The sequence below is a fragment of the Diabrotica virgifera genome, chromosome 8 (assembly GCF_917563875.1).
Source record: "Diabrotica virgifera virgifera chromosome 8, PGI_DIABVI_V3a".
NCBI lineage: Eukaryota > Metazoa > Arthropoda > Insecta > Coleoptera > Chrysomelidae > Diabrotica > Diabrotica virgifera.
This window is the reverse complement of record NC_065450.1, coordinates 174,911,789-174,933,147: the sequence shown is the minus strand read 5'-3', so window position 1 is coordinate 174,933,147 and position 21,359 is coordinate 174,911,789. Positions and strand designations below refer to the sequence as shown.

General features: G+C 34.3%; 1 protein-coding gene across 1 annotated transcript in view; it reads right to left on the bottom strand.

Annotated features, from left to right (window-relative positions):
* Positions 1-19,202: 19,202 nt before the first annotated feature.
* The window catches only part of LOC114328926 (apoptosis-inducing factor 3-like), a 47,917-nt gene continuing 45,760 nt past the window's right edge, over positions 19,203-21,359 (bottom strand). Inside the window, exon 7 of the mRNA XM_028277911.2 lies at positions 19,203-19,479. Within this exon, the coding sequence (XP_028133712.2) occupies positions 19,266-19,479 (214 nt within the window). The 3' untranslated portion in view covers positions 19,203-19,265. The remainder of the gene's footprint in view (positions 19,480-21,359) is intronic.

Below are 21,359 nucleotides of genomic sequence, written 5' to 3'. Positions count from 1 at the left end.
GCTAGTATAAATGAACACTAGTTACCTGAAACAAGATTAAAGGTGCAATTTGTTGCCAGAACAATCCAATAATGCCAAATAATAGTATAGTCCTGTCGCCAGGGGGGGTACAACGGCCTCGTTAATTCAGATGAACTTACTCAAGTTTTTTTTATGTATTTTGACCCGTAGAACACGAATTTTTTGGGTAACAGTTGATCCGGATGTCGATAAGATTGTTATAGACCAAGAACTTGAGGAATCAAATAACGGCGATTTTTGGCAAAACAAAACAATATTTTGTATTTTTTGAGCCATTTTAAGTAAAAAATATTTCTACAAGTTTTTTCGCAGGATGCACAGTTTTCGAGATAAACGCGGTTGAACTTTAAAAAAATCGAAAAATTGCAATTTTTGAACCCGAATAACTTTTGATTAAAAAATAAAATAGCAAGTCTGCTTACCGCATTTGAAAGTTTAAGTCAAATTATATCGGTTTTAATTATTTGCATTGGTAAAAATTTATTTTTTTATTGTTTAACAAAGCTATAAACACGTAGGGTTTCCCGTGCTTTTACATGCGTTTTAACGCATGTAACGTAGAAATAGTCTTGATTGCACTAGTACCTATTCTACCTACTCGTTCGATTTTAAATGAGAAATCATAGAAACATCACTCACGCACTAGTTGTTTGTAGCTTTGTTTAACAATAACACAATAAATTTTTAGCAATGCAAATAATCAAAACCGACATAATTTGACTTGAACTTTCAAAGGCGCTAAGCAGAATTGCTATTTTATTTTTTAATCAAAAGTTATTCGGGTTTAAAAATTGCAGTTTTTCGATTTTTTGAAAGTTCAACCGCGTTTATCTCGAAAACTGTGCATCCTACTAAAAAACTTGTAGAAATATTTTTTGCTTAAAATGACCCAAAAAATACAAAATATTGTTTTGTTTTGCCAAAAATCGCTGTTATTTGATTCCTCAAGTTCTTGGTCTATAACAATCTTATCGACATCCGGATCAACTGTTACCCAAAAAATTCGTGTTCTACGGGTCAAAATACATAAAAAAAAACTTGGGTAAGTCCATCTGAATTAACGAGGCCGTTGTACCCCCCCTGGCGACAGGACTAGTATTATGGTACTCGAATAATCAAAATTTGAATACCTCAAAATAGTTTACCAACTTTATTTAGATACCTACATGTCCATCTGAGTATAACAGATTAAAGAAGATATTGTGCTGGCTTAAAGCTAATTTCTGCTCCAATTTATTGTGATATCTTTTTTTAGAAATCTTCAATAATCTTTTTCATTTTCCAATTTCTAGAGTATTTTTGCCAGGGTACTAGTATATTTGTTTTTATTAACGACGTACTTATATCCACATTTTGTCAGAAATAACTGTAAAACATTTTCATGGAGTTGGTACCAGCCTCTACTATTTTGTGAAAAAAATCACACTAATCCAACCCCCGAAGGCGTTGCATATATTATATAAGTAAGTACCAAGCCACAATAATTGTCCCATCAAACAATATATTGCATTTAAAGTGGTTTTTCTCAAAAGTATTTCAGTGGATATATATCGTTTTTAAAGTGACAGCTTCATATATTTATGGTACATTCCATGTCAAATCACTCAGGCAAAAAAATTTGGATCTCCGATTTGTCTGAAAATTGGTATATAGCTTCTGCGGGACATAAAAATAGGATATTTAAGGTCAAAAAATCTTCTTTTCTTCTCCAAATGTTATTTTATACGATTTTACAGTGATTTGGTGTTTAAACAAATTTGCATTTTCTATCTTAAAGTATCAATGAAAAACATAATATTTTAATAGAAGGGACTTAAAAATGTCATTATATGGCATTATAACAAGATATTTTCATTCAAAACAAGTTTTTGATCAAATTCTATAGTGTAGAAAACGTTAAAATACCGTTTTTTACATTTTCCTCCATTCCCAAAATAGACTTTTAGAAGGATTTGAATTATATTACAATACCAAAAAAGTTACATGCAGTAATATCAGACTCAAAAGTATATTAGACCAGTTGGGATAGCATTTGACCTTGCATGCCGAGCTGCCCAAAATTTTATTTTTCTAATCTTTAGGGGAGTTAATAGTAGCCTAAATTTAAAATCGCGAATGAATTCCTCCCTTATGTTAGCCGCCATCTTTATTTTAAAGGAGAACCTGTTTTGCTCAATATCTCCGCCATTTTTAACTTTTCAACAAAAATGGTGGGGACTGAAATTGTTCCAAATAAATCGTATTTACAATTATTACAATTAGGGGAGTGCATATAGATTTTCACTTCGGAAAAAATCAAACAAGATAGAACTTTTTGTAATTTTATTAAGAAATGTTTAATAAACAACATATCAAAAAGTTCTATTCGAGAAGTCGGTGCTTCATTTTTTATTAAACAAATGAACTACGAAATTAGATGTTTTTTAAATAACTCCGAAAATATAAATTTTAAACTGACTTGACAATTAGATAATTCAGAAAATTTTACAAAAAAAACCTTATATAAAGAATTTTCTAAAATTAAATCTGTATCTTCTATAACTTTTTATTTATAACGCTAAAGTCGCCCTTCTTACAAACATTGGCGCACTGTAAACTAACGTGCGGCGCAGTGCACGTTATTTTAATGTAATTCTTTAACTACTAATTGATCAAATAAAATTTTTCAAATTGAACATGAAAGAAGAATAATTAAGCTATCTTATGGTTATAATAGAAAGAAATAAAATGTATGGGCATAAGTACGGTGTGGGCGGAAAGTGAGCCTTACATGAATTTTGTTTAAAAATCATTTAAAAATGTGTAACTAATACAATTTTTACAACTAACCTTTTAAGCATCTTACTAAATGATGTTTCATTCAAATAAAATCTCAAAAATTTAATTCAAATGATATGACGTCTCAAAAATTGTAATTTTTGAAATCTTCGTAGTTTTATTATAGAATTACGACCACTTTAAGACGGTATTACTCAAGTTTGAACAGATCTATTACAGTTTTATAGGTGCTTTTTTAAAGCTTAGGATGTAATCTTTAAAATGCACTAAATTATTTTACTTTAGAAATGAAATAAACTATTTCTTTTTAAGAAAATTAAGAAAGATGTAAACAAAAATGTAATACAAAAACCGAAAATTACCAGCTAAAAAAATGTTTAGGTATACAAAGTGATCAAAACTTTTTTCTGTAAAACTTACCTAAAATACATTTAATAATTAAGCTTCAACAATAATAAATGTTCAGCAAAAAATTTTTTTTTAGCTCTTATACAGTATGTCTGCGTAACTTGGAACCTATTGATAACTTTTTTATTAAATGCTAAATGTTAAAAAAAACGTATGTATGCGAATAATATAACAACACATTTTTACATATATTAGAAGACAAGATGGCAAGAAGGGGTCCCTGACATATTGCCCCCCCCCGGTAAGCTTCATGCTGCTGGACGTCTGTTTCGCCTCTGGATAATTGTATCGAAATACTAAACGTAGGTAAAGATTAATGAGAAAACCCATATCTATATTTAGAAATATTGTTCTATAATTCGGCAAATTGCAATTCTCAGATCTTTCAATAGTCACGTACAAAGCATTATAGTTTATTATTGTCACCATAAAAGTTCGGCAGACCGGAAAGGATTAAGTTTCTAGATATAAATAATTATATTCACTTGCCGAATACGCCTATTTAAAAATTTACGTTTTTAAATTTAAACACACAACGTAAAATAATAATAATAATAAGAGAAGGATAAGGAGAATGCAAAGTACCCAGACGATACCGATTATTATGTCTACTACTGGAGTCATTCCGAAGACCCTCCTCGAAAGCATAAAAAAGCTGGGTCTTAATGAACATCTTTATAAGACATGCAGAAAGCAGTAGGTACTACTCGCAACGGCCAGATGTGTACGAAAATTTTTGGGAGATACACCTGCATACCAAGTCACCTAGGGCTCGATAACACGGAAAGAGTCCCACCAGAGCTCAATCCTTTTGATACCGTAGGTATCTGGGATGAGTCAATTTTCCCCTTAGAGGGAGTGTGAGCCGTATGGCTAAATCTGGAATAATAATAACAGATTTTTGGGCGCCCTGAGCGATTGGGGCCCCCCGCAAACTTGATGCTGCGGTGGCCTCTGTTACGCCCCTGCTTTTTCCCTATAGAATTATAGGCCTCTGTTAGATTTTCTCTGAAATTATTATCAAGTTATATTTTAGACTCTAATATCACAGGTTTTCATTCGTTGTTTCAATTATTTTCACAGCAATTGATTCTAATAATCTTTTTTTTTACGCCTGTCTACATTTAAGTATTATCATTTAGCCTTCTGCGTCCATTGAATATAGGCCTCCACTAATTTCTTCCAGTTCTGTTGTGTCTTGAGCTTCGCTGTAATCAATTCCCAACTATTATTTTGACGTCTGTCCATCGTGTATGTGGTCTACCTCTGATTTTATCTCTTCTCGCTTGAATTGCTCATTGTTCAATCATCACTATTATTGTTTTACTTCTGTGAAATTTGACCTATATTACATAATTATTTCTTTTGGCGCCTTCTAACAGCTCTTAGCAATATACTTTCTTCCACTGTATATGCCCCACCCTGCCAACAATATTATGTGACATTTTTAACAGTTACATTAATTGTTGGGCCGGCGTAGCTCAGGCGGTAGTATGCTTGGCTCGCGTGCTGGTAGGTCGGGGTTCAAATCCTAGCGCCGGCAAGAATAACTAGACATTTTTAAAATGTCTATAGACCCCAGAATCTCTTCATGGACTTTCGACAGGCATATGACAGCGTAGAAAGAAGCCAAGTATGGAATGATATGGTGGAGTTCTCAATACCAAAGAAACTCATTCGGATGACTAAAGTCTGTATGGAGGGCGGAATATCAAAAGTACGTGTAAATAATAAACTGTCTGACAGCTTCGAAGTCAGCAACAGCGGACTCAAACAGGGTGATGCGTTATCTCCACTACTTTTTAACCTTGTCTTAGAGAAAGCCATGAGGTCGGCCGAAATAAAAACAGAACTGCTATCAGTTCAAGGTCCCAAGTTATTACTAGCATACGCAGATGACATTGATCTCGTTGGAGACTCCATCCTATCCACAAAAGCCATTTTCAACAAGGTGGAAGGAGCAACAAGCGAAGTAGGGCTGAGGATTAATGAAGAGAAGACGAAATATATGTGTATAAATAGAACGCCACGAAGAGACAGGATAGGAAATGTGACGGTCAACACCTTCAATTTCGAAAGAGTACAACGTTTTAAGTATCTGGGGGCCGTAATCACAGCTGACAACGATGTTACTGAAGAATTAAAAGACAGAATCCAATCAGCAAATCGCTGTCTATTCGCACTGGATAAGCTCATAAAATCAAAAAATCTTACAAGTAGTTCCAAGATCAAATCTATAAATCCATCGTCAGACCTGTACTAATATATGGTTGCGAAACGTGGACCATGACCAAATCAAACAAAGAAAAGCTCAGACGTTTTGAATGAAAAATACTTTTCGGACTCGCCACGACATTAACACAAACCAGTATAGGATCAGAACCAACTTCGAATTAAAGCACTCTACAATGACACCGATATTGTCCAAGAAATTAAATCACAGCGACTAAGATGGGCAGGCCACGTGCATAGACTTCATAACGAGATACTAGTCAGACTGGTATGGGAGGAGATTCCTACAGGCGAAAGACCACTCTGACGTCCCAGAATGCGATGGAGAGATAACATCCAAGCAGATCTCCGAAAAATGAACATTCCATTTGACCCTACGTTGATGGAAGACCGAACAAATTGGAAGAAAGTTGTACATTCAGCCAGGACCCACCCAGGGTTGTAGCGCTACGTGATGGTGATATGATGATGATATAGGCCCCAGGTCGACTCAGCCTGAATAAAATGAGTACCTTGGGAAAAACCAGGGTAATAATAGGCGGTTGAAGCGTAGCACTGGCCCTGTTACCTTCATTGCATACCGTAGGCCGCCTAGATATAGCAGACTACCCTGCTATATTCCCAAAGCCGCGTCAGCGGTATAAAACGGGAGACTATTATTATTATTATTAAATTGTAGTATCAAAATAGAGTAGAGCTCTTACTCTCAGTTCTAATCTAAGGTCTTATTTGCAGAGAAATCATTTTTGGATATTGAATAGTTCCAGATCTTAAATTTTAAACTTCAATAAGTATATGGCTTTATCTAAAAAAAAGCGGAAGCTTTAATGACGTGTGACAGGTATCATCCCTCACTTGAAGCATTAATATTATTTGATAATCAACATATCAGTTTGGAAACTAATATATTTTTTTTTTATTTAAATTTACGTGTCTCGACAACTATGGTCATTGACACGGGAACAAAACAGTTACAATAATTGGTTACAATAGTTGGTTACAATAATTGGTTACAATATTTGCTTAAGCTACAAGTTTTAGCAGGTACTTTTACAAAATTTATAAACATTTTATATTAAATTATACAATTTAGAGTCTCTCAGAAAAGCAATCAGAGAGTTCATTGAACCAGGTGAACTAAGTATATCACTAAGGGTATCAATAATGTTATGCCGTCGTCGGGTGGAGCTGAAAGTACTGCATTCAAGTAGGATATGTTGTATGGAAAGCCGCGTGTTGTTGCAGCTTTCACAGACTGGTGGATTTCCAGAACTCATGAGGTAACCGTGCGTGAGACGAGTGTCACCTATTCTTATTCGTCTGATTATGGCTTTGTCTCTTCTTTTTTGTATGGGAATTTGCGATGGTCGAATTATTGGTTGTATTTGATGTAATTTTGATGTGCTTCTATTCCATTGATCTTGCCAATTTTCCAAAACTGATTGCTTGAAGAGATATTTGAGGTCCTGATGGAGCTGTATCTTTTCGACAGGATTATTAGGGCAATTAGCTTTTTTCGCTGCTTGGTCCGCTTTATCGTTACCAGTAACACCTACGTGCGAAGGAACCCAGATTATGGAGACTGAGGTACCCGAAGTTAACAGTTGATGGCAGTGAGTGTGTACCTTACCCACATAACAATGATGTTCGCATCATGTTCTAAGCATATCCTACCAACATTCGTCGAAGTATATCCTTTTTAGTATATGCGTAGTACAAGTATAGCATGTACCATAAAAAACATTCTAAATTTCATGTTCTTTGCATGTGCCTCAAAGAATATTCTTGCACCGAATATACTGAGCACATTCGGGTACGTAGTATCTCGGAATGTTCGTAAAAGTTTATTCTTAGAATATACCTTAATCGAATATTCTTAGTATATGCGTAAGTATATGCAAAAGTATATGCTTAACACATACTTGTATATACTTTTAAAATATCTTAAAAATAATATACTGTATGTACCTACCTATAGGAAGAAGAATAATGTTAGCCTATAGATTATCAACTTCGCGTTAAAAATAATTAATCAAATTTATGTATTTTGGTAGGTACTAGTGAACTATCTAATTCATTTTTTTAACCGTTTTAATTGTATGGTAAAAAGTTTAAAACTTAATTCTATTGAAGAAAAATGAGAAATTCTCGTTTCGTTTTCAGTTGAAATGAATATACCATTTTGATTTGAGTTTATACCATAAGTATTTTTACCTATAATTTTCGGGAATCCGGAAACGGCCATTCATTGTCATTCTGACCCTTGCAGTGCATTTTATACCTGCACAAGGGAAGGGGGTAGGTAACAAAAGAGCAAAATATGAAAATAGTTTCCAGTACAGTTATGCATTTATGTCTACGCTGTTAGGTAGGACCAAGTATTTCTAGCTACAAGGACTAAAACATTTTTAAGAACATAAAAAGCAGTTTGAAAATAATAAATTGATATTGGTACTTCAATATTTCCTAAATACCTAGTAAGTAAAAGTATGTATAATGTATATAGATACCTATAAATTTTAGTAATTTACGTACATATTATATATATTTGACAAGTATATAATTATATAAGCAGCATTTTTATTTTGATGTGCACATAATAACTAAATATAACTTATATTTTATATATAGGCTACTTACCCATATAATATTTATTATACATAGGTACCTATATAACTAACTAAAGTTTATATATTTTATACTTACTTTTTACGTAATATTGTAGAATGTAATAACTACATTCTCATATGCAATTAGAATATGTAAATATAATATATTAGTAGAACCAAAGAATACTTAGTATTCTTTGGTAGAACCTATAGGATGAGATTAAGTGATGTTGAAAACATACTTCTGCGAAATACAGCACATCCTTGGAATATTCTTCCCATATACTAAAAATATGTGCGATAGTACATTCTAAGTATATACATAGAAGGTATATAGCACTTCCTTGGAATATTCTTCCCATATACTAAAAATATGTGCGATAGTACATTCTAAGTATATAAATAGAAGGTTTATAGCACCTCCTTAGAATCTTCTAAAAAGTATGTTCTTGGTATATACTGAAAAGAAGTGCGGTAGTACATTCTAAGTATATACATAGAACGTTTAAGTACTGTAATGTAGTATATACTCAGTATATGCTCTGCACATTCGCAATGGTAATTACGCATATTCTAAGTATATACTTTTTCTGAAAAGTATGTTCTATGAATCTACTAAGAACATGAAATTGTTATGTGGGTATTGACTATTGGGTGTTGTGATCTTAAGGTTTTTAGTGAATGAATCGATGACAGTGAGTCGGTGCATATGGCTATACGTTTGCTGCTTTTTGGTGTGACTTCTAGAGCTTTATTTATTCCATATAATTCCGCTGTATGTATACTGCAGATTGTAGGGAGGCGGAATGACGCTATTGTTTCATTTGTAGTAGTAACTGCGCAACTTGTACCATGTTCATCTTTACTGGCGTCTGTGTATAAGATTGTATCAAACTTTTCCATGTCGATCATTTTATTGAACTCTTGTTTAATCATAAGGCTGGGTGTTTCCTTTTTGTCGTATCTACATAGACTAATGTTAAAACTAGGCTGCTTTCTGGTCCAAGGCGGGGTATGAGGGATACAGATCGGGGTCATATTTGAAAAATCTATGTTGTTAATTAAGTGGTGTAATTTGCGGTCAATTGGGTATACAGACCTAGGTTTTTCTGTTGGATCTATTACTGTGTGTCTGGCAACAAGATTGGCAGCTGGATTTGAGGGGTTGGCAGAGACCTTTGCAAAATAATTCAGAAGGAGTCTTTGTCTCCTATCAGTCAGTGGAGGTTCATAGGCTTCGACATGGATGCCTTCAGATGGGCTAGATCTGAAAGCACCAAGACAAATACGAAGAGATGTGTTCTGAACGACGTTAAGAGAATTTAAGAGAGACTTGCATGCAGACATATAGAGTATGCTACCGTAATCAAGTTTGGACCTAATTAGAGCTTGGTAAATTCTGAGTAATACTTCCCCTTCAGATCCCCAGTGATAGTGAGCAAGGGATTTAATTATGTTTATTCTTTTTAAACAATTAGCTTTAGTGGTTTGTATATGATTTCTCCAAGACAGCCTTTTATCAAATTGCATACCTAAGATTTTATGGTTATCTACTACACGAAGCGAAGTTCCATGTAGTTGTAAATTAGGTTGGGGAGACCTGTATTTTTTACTAAATTGGATTACTACAGATTTAGGTGGTGAAAATTTGAATCCTGTACTTTCTGACCAATTGGTAATAGACTCTAAGGTGTTTTGGAGTAACGCACATGTACTGGATGTGGTCCTACCTTAACAAAATAGAATGATATCATCAGCGTAAATAGCGTGTTGAACTGGTGCTTTTATCATAGTGCTTATGTCATTAATACAGATTAAGAATGGTGTGGTGCTAAGTATACAACCTTGAGGTAGTCCATTCTCTACAGCTTGTGTTGCAGACATTTTACCATTTATGGACACTTGAAACGTTCTATCCGTTAAAAAGTGATTAATAAATGTTGTTATATTACCTTCTAATTTGAGGTCACTAAGTTTTGCAAGAATTATTGATTTTGAGGTGGTATCGAAAGCACTCTCTATGTCTAGAGCAACGGCAATTACCTCATTCTTGTTTTGCATGGCGTACGCAATTTCAGACTGAAGTGAAACCAAATTGTCCATAGTGCATCTATTTGATCTAAATCCTGACTGAAATGGATTTAGTAACTTATGTCGTTCTAAGTACCAGTTAAGACGATTATTTATCATTTTTTCTAAGACTTTACATAATGAGCAAGTTAAAGAAATGGGTCGAAATGAACTGGGTAATGCTGACATGCAGTCATTCTTTTTAATTGGAATCAAAATGGATTTTCTCCATAGCCTGGGAAACAGTTGATCTGTCCATAAAATATTGTACAGATCTAATAATTTTCTTAATGTATCTGAATGTAGTTTTTTAATAAATATTGAGGGAATGTCATCTGGTCCGGCAGCAGATTTTTTTTGGGGAGCTAACAACATCATAGAGTTCGTCCAGAGTAAACGGTAGGTTAAGTGGATCAGGGTTAGATGAGGAGGACTGAGGAGGGTGCTGTTCGTCTCGTGTCAATAAATGGTTAATTCTGTTTTTGGATTTTTCTAAAAAATATTGTGCAAAAGTATCAGAGATTTTCTGGTCGTCTGTGATAATATTATTTTCGTGGATAAGAGCGGGTATTTTATACGTTGTGTTGCGTCCATTAATTTGTTTAATTTTGTTCCATACTTGAGTTGGAGATGTGTCAGCGGTTATAGTACTGGAGAATTTAATCCAAGATTCTCGTTTACTTTCTTTTATTACTCGTTTTGATTTGGCCTTTAGTCTCTTGAAATTAATTAAGTCCACTTCTGCTCGTGTTCTGCGAAATTTGTTTAAGGCCTTTTTGCTAGCTTTAACTGCTAGCTTGCAAGATAGGTTCCACCATGGTACAGATTTATGGGATGGATTAATAGTGTACCTTCCAACGTGTTCCTCTGCTGCTTGCAGTATGCATCTATTAAATTCATCAACATCCGTATCAGCATTGTTTTGATAAACAATTTCGTTAACTTGATCCTTAACAGATGCGCTGAAAAGCTCCCATTTAGCTTTTGAGATATTCCATTTGCTCTTAACATAAGACGGTTTAGCTTCATTATTAGTGATGAAGATAGGGAAGTGATTGCTGTCATAGAGACTATCAAGCGTGTACCAGGTAAGAAGAGGAGCTGTTTTAGGATCACTAATGCTCAGGTCAATTGAAGAGAAGGAGCCAGACTGTATATGAAAATACGTGCTACTTCCTGTGTTTAAAAGGCTAACATCATGATTAATGATAATATCTTCAATGATCTTACCCCTACCAAACGTATTTTTAGATCCCCATATAATACCATGAGCGTTAAAATCTCCAACAAGAATAAATGGAGCTGGAAGTTGGTTAATGAGATTTAAAAGTTCAGCACTGGCAAGATTATAGTTAGGGGGAATGTAAACATTGCATATGACAATTTTGTTCGGGCACCATGCAGTTACTGCTACAGCTTCTAGCGTTGTGTTTAACAAAAATTCTTGGTGAAAAACATCATTCGAGATAAAAATGGAGGATCCACCGCTGGCTCTTAAATGCGTTGTCCTAATAAAATGATAGCTAGAATAGTTTTTAAGATACGGATTGTGTGTTGTGTTAAAGTTAGTCTCTTGTAAGCAGAGAAAGTCTGGGACGTGATCTGAGATTAATTGTTGTAAGCGTTCAAGACGGGGAAAAAACCCGTCACAATTCCACTGAATTAATGTGAATATAATTACAGATTATTTTAAGGAATTTTGAGACTGTTGAGATAATTGAGATACGTCTGAGTTGCTGTCTTCATCGCTTACGTCATGGGACATGCTAGATACACTTTCGGCATCATCAGGTTCCAGTTGGAGTTTAATTTTTTTTATTTATACGTGTTATACGATATCTAATTGCCCGTTCTTGGAGAGATGGGTACAGAAATTGTAAATTTAAGATCAAAGATTTAATATCGCTCGTAAATTTCAATGCTTCAGTGTAAGGATCGTTATTTCCAAAGGTGTTTTCAAGGAAAGCTATCAGATTATCTTGTGGAAGTATGAATGCTTCTGGTGTTTTACTGTAGGCCTCTTTTATATCCTCTTTAGTTTGTTCAGTCAATCCGGTTTCTATTGGTGGGTTTGTCCTTTGTTTCTTTCTTTTTCGCTTAATGGTTTTATCCTGCTGTATGTGGCTGGCAGGTGAAACGGGTGGAGGCATGCTAACAGTGTCATCTAGGGAACTGTTTTCATTCGTGGCCGTTGATACTTCTGAGCGACCTCGTTTAAGGCCTGGTTTTACTGCAGTAGTTGTGTCCTGTTGTGCAGTATCTGTAATAGGGGTCACTGGAGGTGTCTGTCGGCTGTGTGTTATCTAGTAAAAGGGTTGTGTTCGTGGATAATTCGAGATTTGAATTAGAAGTTTGGGTTACATTAACAGTTGGAGGATTAGAGCATTTAGAAGCAATGTGTCCTGGTTATTTACAGATAAAACACTCCATTTTATCTGTAGATAAAAAGATTCTGTTGTCAATACCTTCAAAAGGTATTACAATTGACGTTTGTGTAACTCAAAATTATCTGTATTGGAAAAAACATATACTTGGCGTCTAAAGCTAAGGATGTGAGAGTACTCATCACCTGGGATACCAGCTCTTAAAAAGGAAATCGGGGAGGCTAACTCAAGCCCAAGATTTTTAATGGCACTTTCTACTAAATCGTGCGGAACGGTTGGGGAAATATTTGATATGACAATTCTTTTCGTGGGGGAAACCAGTCTGCGAATATTTAGGGTAATGTTCCCTATCTGAATATTAGGATGCGATGTTAATAACTGTTCGACTAGATTGGAATTGGTAAGATAAATACATATCCTATTATGGGATATCCTAGAAGCAAAAGAAATTTGTTTGGGACCGATATATAATGTCGCCTATAGCTCTAACATAATCATGTAATTTAAGGTTTTGATCAGCATGTAATACTACCGCTTGGGTGTGCTTTGGAAACGAAGGTTTCACTATGGATGTAACTATGGATGCATACGAATTTGTTTGTCTAGAAGTTGCATTATCTGTAGTTTTAGACATATTTGAAGCTGAACTGTTTTGCACGTTACTGCCCATGTAGTCAGAAGCAGAAACAATATTATGAAATATAATAATTATTTGTTTAGTTTAGAATTTTGTTGATATTTACGCATTTTGCCGGCACCACTGGTAGCCGGCTAGATCACTTTTCGATGTTTATGCTAGTCCATTAATATTATTGATGTTTCTAATTAATGTAAAAAGCAAAAAACTGGATCTAATTATAGTTCCGAATAAACTAAACAAATCTAATTTAAAATGTTCAAATACGTACGTTATATATATTGCTATCACTCTCACTGGTAAACTCGTATTTCACTGCTATTAATAAACACAGCTGCGATCGTCGATGTTTACTCGTTGAGGTACTACAATCGAATCAACTAATATTTATTATAACTTTCAGAAGGCGGATTATGGTGCCTTGAATAATTATTTGCTTCAGATCAATTGGATTGAGTTGTACTGTTTAGAGGATGTAAATGATATTTTAGATGCTTTTTATTCCATTATTTGGAACGCAATTGAACTTTTTGTACCAAAGATATCTAAAAAGATCGAATTTTCCTGTTTGGTTCTCATCTGAACTTAAGGCTATGGGTACATAATTCGCAAATAGTTTACGTGTATCCCTACTTTTTCTGTCTTTACACGACAAATTACGTGTAGTAAAATTCACACTGGTATGGATATGTAAACATTACTAGAATGTCATTCTACTTGAAAATGTCATCATTAATTTAAAGAGATGGGTTTTGAATGTTCTTGGATAACTGTTATTTTTATAATTGGAAATTATTAATTCAGTTAATAAATGTGATAATTTTTTCACTAACTATGTATTCAGTGATTGTAATAATTTATTTGTACAACAAAGACTAATACTCAATCGAAAAAAGAAAAAAAGTGTTAAAGTGATTTTTTAATAATATATTGTTATGGAACGCTTACAATTTTGAACATCTTTAACAACAAAATACTTGGATTACAGAATATATTATCCTGATGTATTCTCTGCTTGGATCTTCCACAAATAATACACAATAAATAACTTTTTATTAAGTTCACGTCTTAAATCAATTATTTATCAAATACATTATATATCAATAATATTTAATCAATAACTCAACATATTCCCGATGCAATGTCAAATATTTAAAATTCTCACTGATTGTCAGTGTCTGACTGACAATAGGGCTTTTCATCGATTGTCATTTGTTTCGAGCTTCTGTCATGTGTCACATAATATTAATAGAGCTAGGTCATACGTCTTTGGTTTGTATCATTGGTATATACCAATAACGTATGACGTAGATATATTAATATTATGTGACACATGACAGAAGCTCGAAACAAATGACTGTGAATGAAAAGCCCTATATAGGGCTTTTCATCGATTGTCATTTGTTTCGAGCTTCTGTCATGTGTCACATAGTATTAATATATCTACGTCATACGTCTTTGGTTTGTATCATTGGTACATACCAATAACGTACGACGTAGATAAATTAATATTATGTGACACATGACAGAAGCTCGAAACAAATGACTGTGAATGAAAAGCCCTATATGCTGACAATATTATATTCGGCTGAGTGCGTTGTAAGACAAAGATAGATTTGGAAAATATTACCACGGCATTGTGTTTATTTTTTTCGAATCCTGAAAAAACCAATAAATATTTTTGAAAAATTTAAACGCAGAATGAAAGACTAAATTATTACCGAGGGCCGAAAGTCCCTTAGAATAAATAAAAAGTTTATTTTGAATGATATATTTGAAATTAAAAATCACACTAAATTTTCTCTTAGTTTTTCGCCCCTGTAACTTATTAAAATAAACATTATAGAAGTTCTCAGGGACTTTCGGCCCTCGCTAATAACGTGATCTTTCATTCTGCGTTTACATTTTTCAAAAATACTTATTAGTTTTCTCAGGATTTGAAAAAAATGAATCCCCATTTGAATAGCATTGCAGCCGAAAATACGTACCGATCCTCTAAAAAATAATATAAAACTACAAATAAGTACCAACACTATATTGAATTTAAAAATTTGAGAGATGAATGCTCATCACTCACTGAGCAGTCTTACAATGCTTACGTTTCAAAGATGGAAGTGAGAATAAATGAGAACGCTGGTGAATTTTGGAAGTTCATCAAAAATAAAACCAACGGACATGGTGCTCTCCCTGGCTCTATGTTTCTAGTTGAGGAAAGTGAGAATGACAAACAAAAAATAACAGTTGTTTGCGAAACATTTTGGTACTGTATACAGCACTTTTAATGGTAAATCTCTGGATAACCTGGAGAGTAATGAATTTTTCTCACAACAGCTGGAGGTGGAAATTAGTAACCTCGAAGTCACTTTTGACAATTTACTGAATGTGTTGTTGTCATTAAATGTCAATAAAAAGGGGCTGGCCCTGATTTGATACCGAATTTGTTCCTAAAGCGTCGTTTAAACACAACGATAAGTCACAGCAACTAGTTGTGATGACAAGTTGAAACACTGTTTAGACGCTGCGATTCAATGCGATACCACCTTCAACCCAACTCCAACTTTGATAAGTTGTGCGATGCACCGTTTACACACAATGATAAGTTGCAACAACTCGATTGACCTTGATAAGTTGTTTGATTTATCGCTGTGTTTAAACGACCCTTAAGAGAAAGTGCAGTGGCAGTGTCCTTGTGTGAACCATTAGTATATGTTCTTAATAAATCTCTCCAGACGGGAATTTTCCCGAACAGATGGAAACATTCCTTTGTGTGTCCTATTTTCAAGGCAGGAGATCATAGTGATATCAAAAATTATCGGCCAGTTTGTATTCAGTCAGCCTTATCTAAAGTATTTGAAAAAATGGTTTTGCCAAGTTTGGATAATTGTTTTAGGAACATTATTACGGACAACCAACATGGATTTGTAGGCGGACGTTCTACTCTCACTAACCTCTTTTTGTATATCGATAGTATAGGTACAGCAATGGATGAGGGTTACGAGGTGCACTCTATATACACCGATTTCAGTAAGGCCTTTGACCTACTAGATCATAATGTCTTAATTACAAAGCTGAGAAACTTTGGTATCACTGGTTCTTTATTAGCTTGGTTTACTTCGTATTTGCAAGGAAGAACATTGCAAGTAAGATCAGCAGGATGTGTTTCTAATGGATTTGAAGCCGTGTCAGGGGTTCCGCAGGGTTCCCATTTGGGTCCTAAGCTTTTTCTGTTGTTGGTAAATGATATTGGTAGGAACTTTAAATCTGAATATCTGATATTTGCAGATGACTTAAAGATATTAAATGCATTAGGTCAGAATCTGATTGTGAGGGTCAGGCCCGGCCCTAGAGATTTTGCCACCCTGGGCAAGATCGGCGACCGCCGCCCCCCAAGGGGGACTTTGGTATACCCACAAACTCAAAATTTTCACCATGGCTCTTAATTTGCTGAAATCTATCGCTTAATGCATTAACGGTTGTGTCTATAATTTTTAAATAGAAGTCAACCTTATATCGTGTCTTTGGATCTAGATCCCATACCATCTTCAGCCTCCTTTTCAGATTCTCAATTTTTAACTTTGATGAGCCTTTTTGCGTCTGTCAAATAGCCCTGGAATTTTAAATCACTTCCGAGAGACTTAAAATGAATTTCTGATTTTTCTAATAAACTGATAGCTTGATCCGCTCACATATCAATACTCTGCATATGCGACTACGTTGACGTAAAGTAAAATGTCATGCCATATTACCACAGAGCAATGAAAAGTAAAATCACGGATTTGTTTTGCCAAACAGCTTGCCTCATGAGCAACCATTTTATCGTTGTTTTTATTCACAGTGATTTCTACAAGAGCATCGTAAATTTCTTCAATTTGGTCTCTAATGGGAGTAATTGCATCAATTATTCTACTTGCCCATAAAGTTTCGGACAAAGGTTTCAATGTTAGGCTAGAAATATGATTTTTCAGCATAGTCCAACGACGAATAGATGCTGAGAAAAAGTTGTAAATTTTGTCACTAAGGAAAAGAAAGAACGAGCAAACTGTGAGACTTTAGCAGCATCGTTCACGACTAAGTTAAGTGAATGGCTAGAACATGGGACAAACAATGCTCTAGGATTCATTTTCAAAATTCTGTTTTGAACTCCTAAGTTCTTCTCCTCCATGCTTGCCTATTATCATACCCTTGTCCTCTCATATCTTCCAAAGGTATTTTCTCAGTTTATTCTGGGACTCTGTAACTCCCAAGCTAGTGGTTTCCACTACAGGCACAAATCCAAGAAAATGTTCTTCAATTTTAACACTTTGTGAACTAGAACATAAAACGACAAAATGTACAACAATAGTCATCTGTTCCACCCCAGCAATATCAGATATACAATCTAAAATTATGCTATAATACTTTGCTGATTTCAAAAAGTTTAAAATTTTATTTTTGATTTGGTCATGGAGAGGCTGAATAATTTCGTTTTGAATACGTTTTCCCAAGTAGTGATGCTGCTTGTTACTTCCATTAGTTATTCTCCTAATGTGCTCTTGTAACACAGAATCAAAATTTTTAAAGAGCTCAAAAAGCTTAAAAAAATTACCATTGTTTTGATGAATATGTTTATCAGAATCGCCCCTCATTGTATGACACTGATGTCCTAAGAACTGTATTATTGATAAAAGTCGTTGTATTACATTTTTCCAATGACTAGTTTCTGAATTTAGAACTTTTTGTGTTTCTTCATCTATGATTTTGCCCGATTCTAGTCTAATTGCTAGTTCTACCTACTGTCGTTGTGACTGTAGATGAGCTGGAGACTTAGCGTGGCTGGACAAAGCTTCAGTCATATGTTTCTAATTATTATATCCATTTTCAGTAAAGTTAGTTTTAAGTGAATTTCAGTGAATTTAGTTTAATTATGATCCTATTATTCTTATGCGATGAAGAATAAGGCGGTGTTGTCGATTTTCCGTCGAATTGCAATTCCGAACCTTGCAATTCTTATTGTTTCACTTACTTAATTCTCGTTTTTGCCGCTCTTGTTCATAATATTGATTTTTTTTAATACTAAAAACATATTTCTTCAATTTCAAAAATTGACTGTCGTAAAATTTGCCGCCCCTAAATTTGCCGCCCTGGGCAGCCGCCCAGTTCGCCCATCCCTGGGGCCGGGCCTGGTGAGGGTTTGCAGAGAGACTTGGATTCTTTAGTACATTGGTGCCAGGAAAATAATCTTAGATTGAATGCTTCGAAATGCTCATATATTATTTTTTCACGTAATAAGACCAGCAGTGATTTTAAATACAAGATAGGAGATGTGGATTTATCTAGGGTTCAGGTAATTAAGGATTTAGGTGTGTTACTGGATAGTAAGCTAAGTTTCGTGGACGATTATGATGCCATTATTGCGCGTGCTAATCGGACATTAGGGTTAGTCATCAGAATGTCATATGATTTTAATAATTTGTTTGTAATTGTGAGATTGCTTTTGAGTTATGTTCGTTCATTACTAGAGTATTGTTCAGTGATTTGGAATCCAAGTTATGAGAATCACAAATATCGAATTGAATCGATTCAAAATAAATTCGTTAGATATATGCGGTATAGATTAGGTACTAGAGGAATGCAATTGAATTCCAGTCAGGTCATGCAGATGTTTCATTTGCACCGTCTAGAGGATCGCAGGCGATACTTTGACCTTAATTTCGTATTTAAGGTGTTAAATGGTATTATTGTTGCACCTAGCATTCTGGGTCGAATAGATTTTTATGTTCCAGCTAGGAATTTGAGAAGATGTCCCTTGCTATCCGCTAGATCGTGCAATACACGTCATGCAGAAAATATGCCTTTAAAGAGAATTGTTTCTAGTGTAAATGAGTTTCCAAATATAGACTTTATGGGAGTCACACTAAATGCTTTTAAAAGGACTATTTCACGTGAATTATTTTAATTTGATTTTAATTTTTTGATGTCGTTAGTTTAATTGTAAGTAATGTAAGTTAACTTGTGTTCAATGTTTAATTTTGACTTTTAATTTTAGTTGTAAAATGGAGTTTTCCGTCAATAAATGTTAATTAATTAATGGCTTTATGACTTTATTATATTTTTACTAACAATCTAGATTATGTATTAATTTCTTATTTATTTTGCCCACCCGAAGATATCAAAACCGAGATCTTCCCTCTTGAGTTTTCTTCCTTGAGCTGTTAATTCGGCAAATTTAGAAACATATGGGTCCATGCCACAAGAACTTACAGCTATAACCTCATCATTCTCCAGATAAAATGCAACAAATTTTAAATTTGCTACGTCTCCAGTGTATATTATGTCATCATAAACACCAAAGCCGCAATACCTGAAAGATAGAGAAAAATAAATAATTATAGATAACGGCTAAGACTAGAAAGCTAAGTTTATTAAATGTGCATGCCCCTTCAGAAACCAAAGATCAAGAAACAAAAGATGAATTTTATAATAATAGAACGTGTTTACAATAGAATACCAAAGTATGATGTTAAAATAATTATAGGGGACCTTAATGCTAAAGTGGGTAATGAGAACAGGTACAGGAAGACCACAGGTGGAAGGAGTAATAGCACCAGGAACGTAACCACAACGGCAAAATGCTGATAGGCTTTGCACAGGAGAGTATAATGTGAGAATAATGAGTACATGCTTTGATCATAGGACTCATAAGGTAATACATAAAGAGACATGGATTTCACCAGATGGCCAAACAAGGAATCAAATTGACCATATTTTGATTGAAGCTAAACATGCGAAACAATAAATAACAGATGTAAGAAGCTATAGAAGAGCTGATATGGATTCCGATCATATATTGTTGATAGCAAAAATAAGAGAAAGTATGCCAAAACTGAGAGGTAATTGGAAAGTCTAATAAAATACTTCTTCTTCTTCTTCTTCTTCTTCTTCTTCTTCTTCTTCTTCTTCTTCGCGCAACTAGGATTACTCCTGTTTGTCTGCCTCTTATTCTGTTTCAGTTGTTGTTGACTGTACATTGTCTTTCCACCTTTTCGGCGGCCTTCCAACGGGTCTTCTGCTATACGGCTTGTTGTTTTTACAGATGTTCGCTAATCTATCTGGTTCCATTCGGTTTACATGTTCGTTCCAGTTTTTCTTTCTTGTTTTTATCCACGGATAAAATACGATGTTGCCAAATTGAACAACGAGGACATTGCAAAGAGCTTTGAAGCAGAAATTACGGACAGGCTTAGAGGTAGGCAATACTCTGACAATATAGAAACGGATTGGACAGAAATCGAGGAATCTTTGAAGGAGTCAGCAAGTAAGAGCTGAGTACCTAAGAGTCCCAGTACCTGGGACAAGTAAGAAGAAAACAGAAAAAGAATGGCTCGATGATGACTGTAAAAAAAGTTTAAAGAAAATAAATCAGGCACGGTAAAGAATGATAGATGAGCCAAGTGAAAAAAATAGAAAGAGATATGAAGAAGAGAGAAGAAACACAAAAGGAATGTGTAGATATAAAAAGCGGGAACACACGAGTAAAAAGCTTGAAGATATTGAGCAACACTATATATTTAGTTGAAGAAACGTGTTAATTAAGAGATTTGTATTCGTTTTTGCTCAGTGAGTTAGTTTAATGCAGTATTCTTCTTGACAACTGTTTGAGGTTATGTTTATTTTCTGTTAATGAACTAATTATGTGTTATCGACTTTTATCGAGTAATTTGTTAATAAATTATTTATTAGTTTGTATGTTTTTTCAGTTTTGACACACTAAGTAGGTATACTTATATACATAGTGAAAATTCTATAATGCGAGGGCTGGTACAATCATGCAGAATCAATGTTAGATTACTTCTAATGCACAAACGATCTTAAACAAATAGTAGTATATCTTCATCGACACATGAGACGTAGACCTATAGGTTTCATGTTACCTATTTTTTATACTACCTATTTTGAAACATCTGAAAGAGGTCACTTTCTGAAAGTATTAAAGACGTGAATATTAACGACGTATAAAAGACGTCACCTTTTAGACGTTTTAAAATCGTCACAATTATGACGTCAAATCGATGAGACAAATACACGTGATTTTCAACGTCGATACTAGGTCATAGAAACACGTCAATTGGTCATTTTTATGACGTGTTATCTACGTTATAAAAACGTCGTTTGGTTGCCTGGGATATCAACAAAAACATTAGAAACTTTCTACCAAGAAGCAAAAAGAAGTAAAGAACAGTA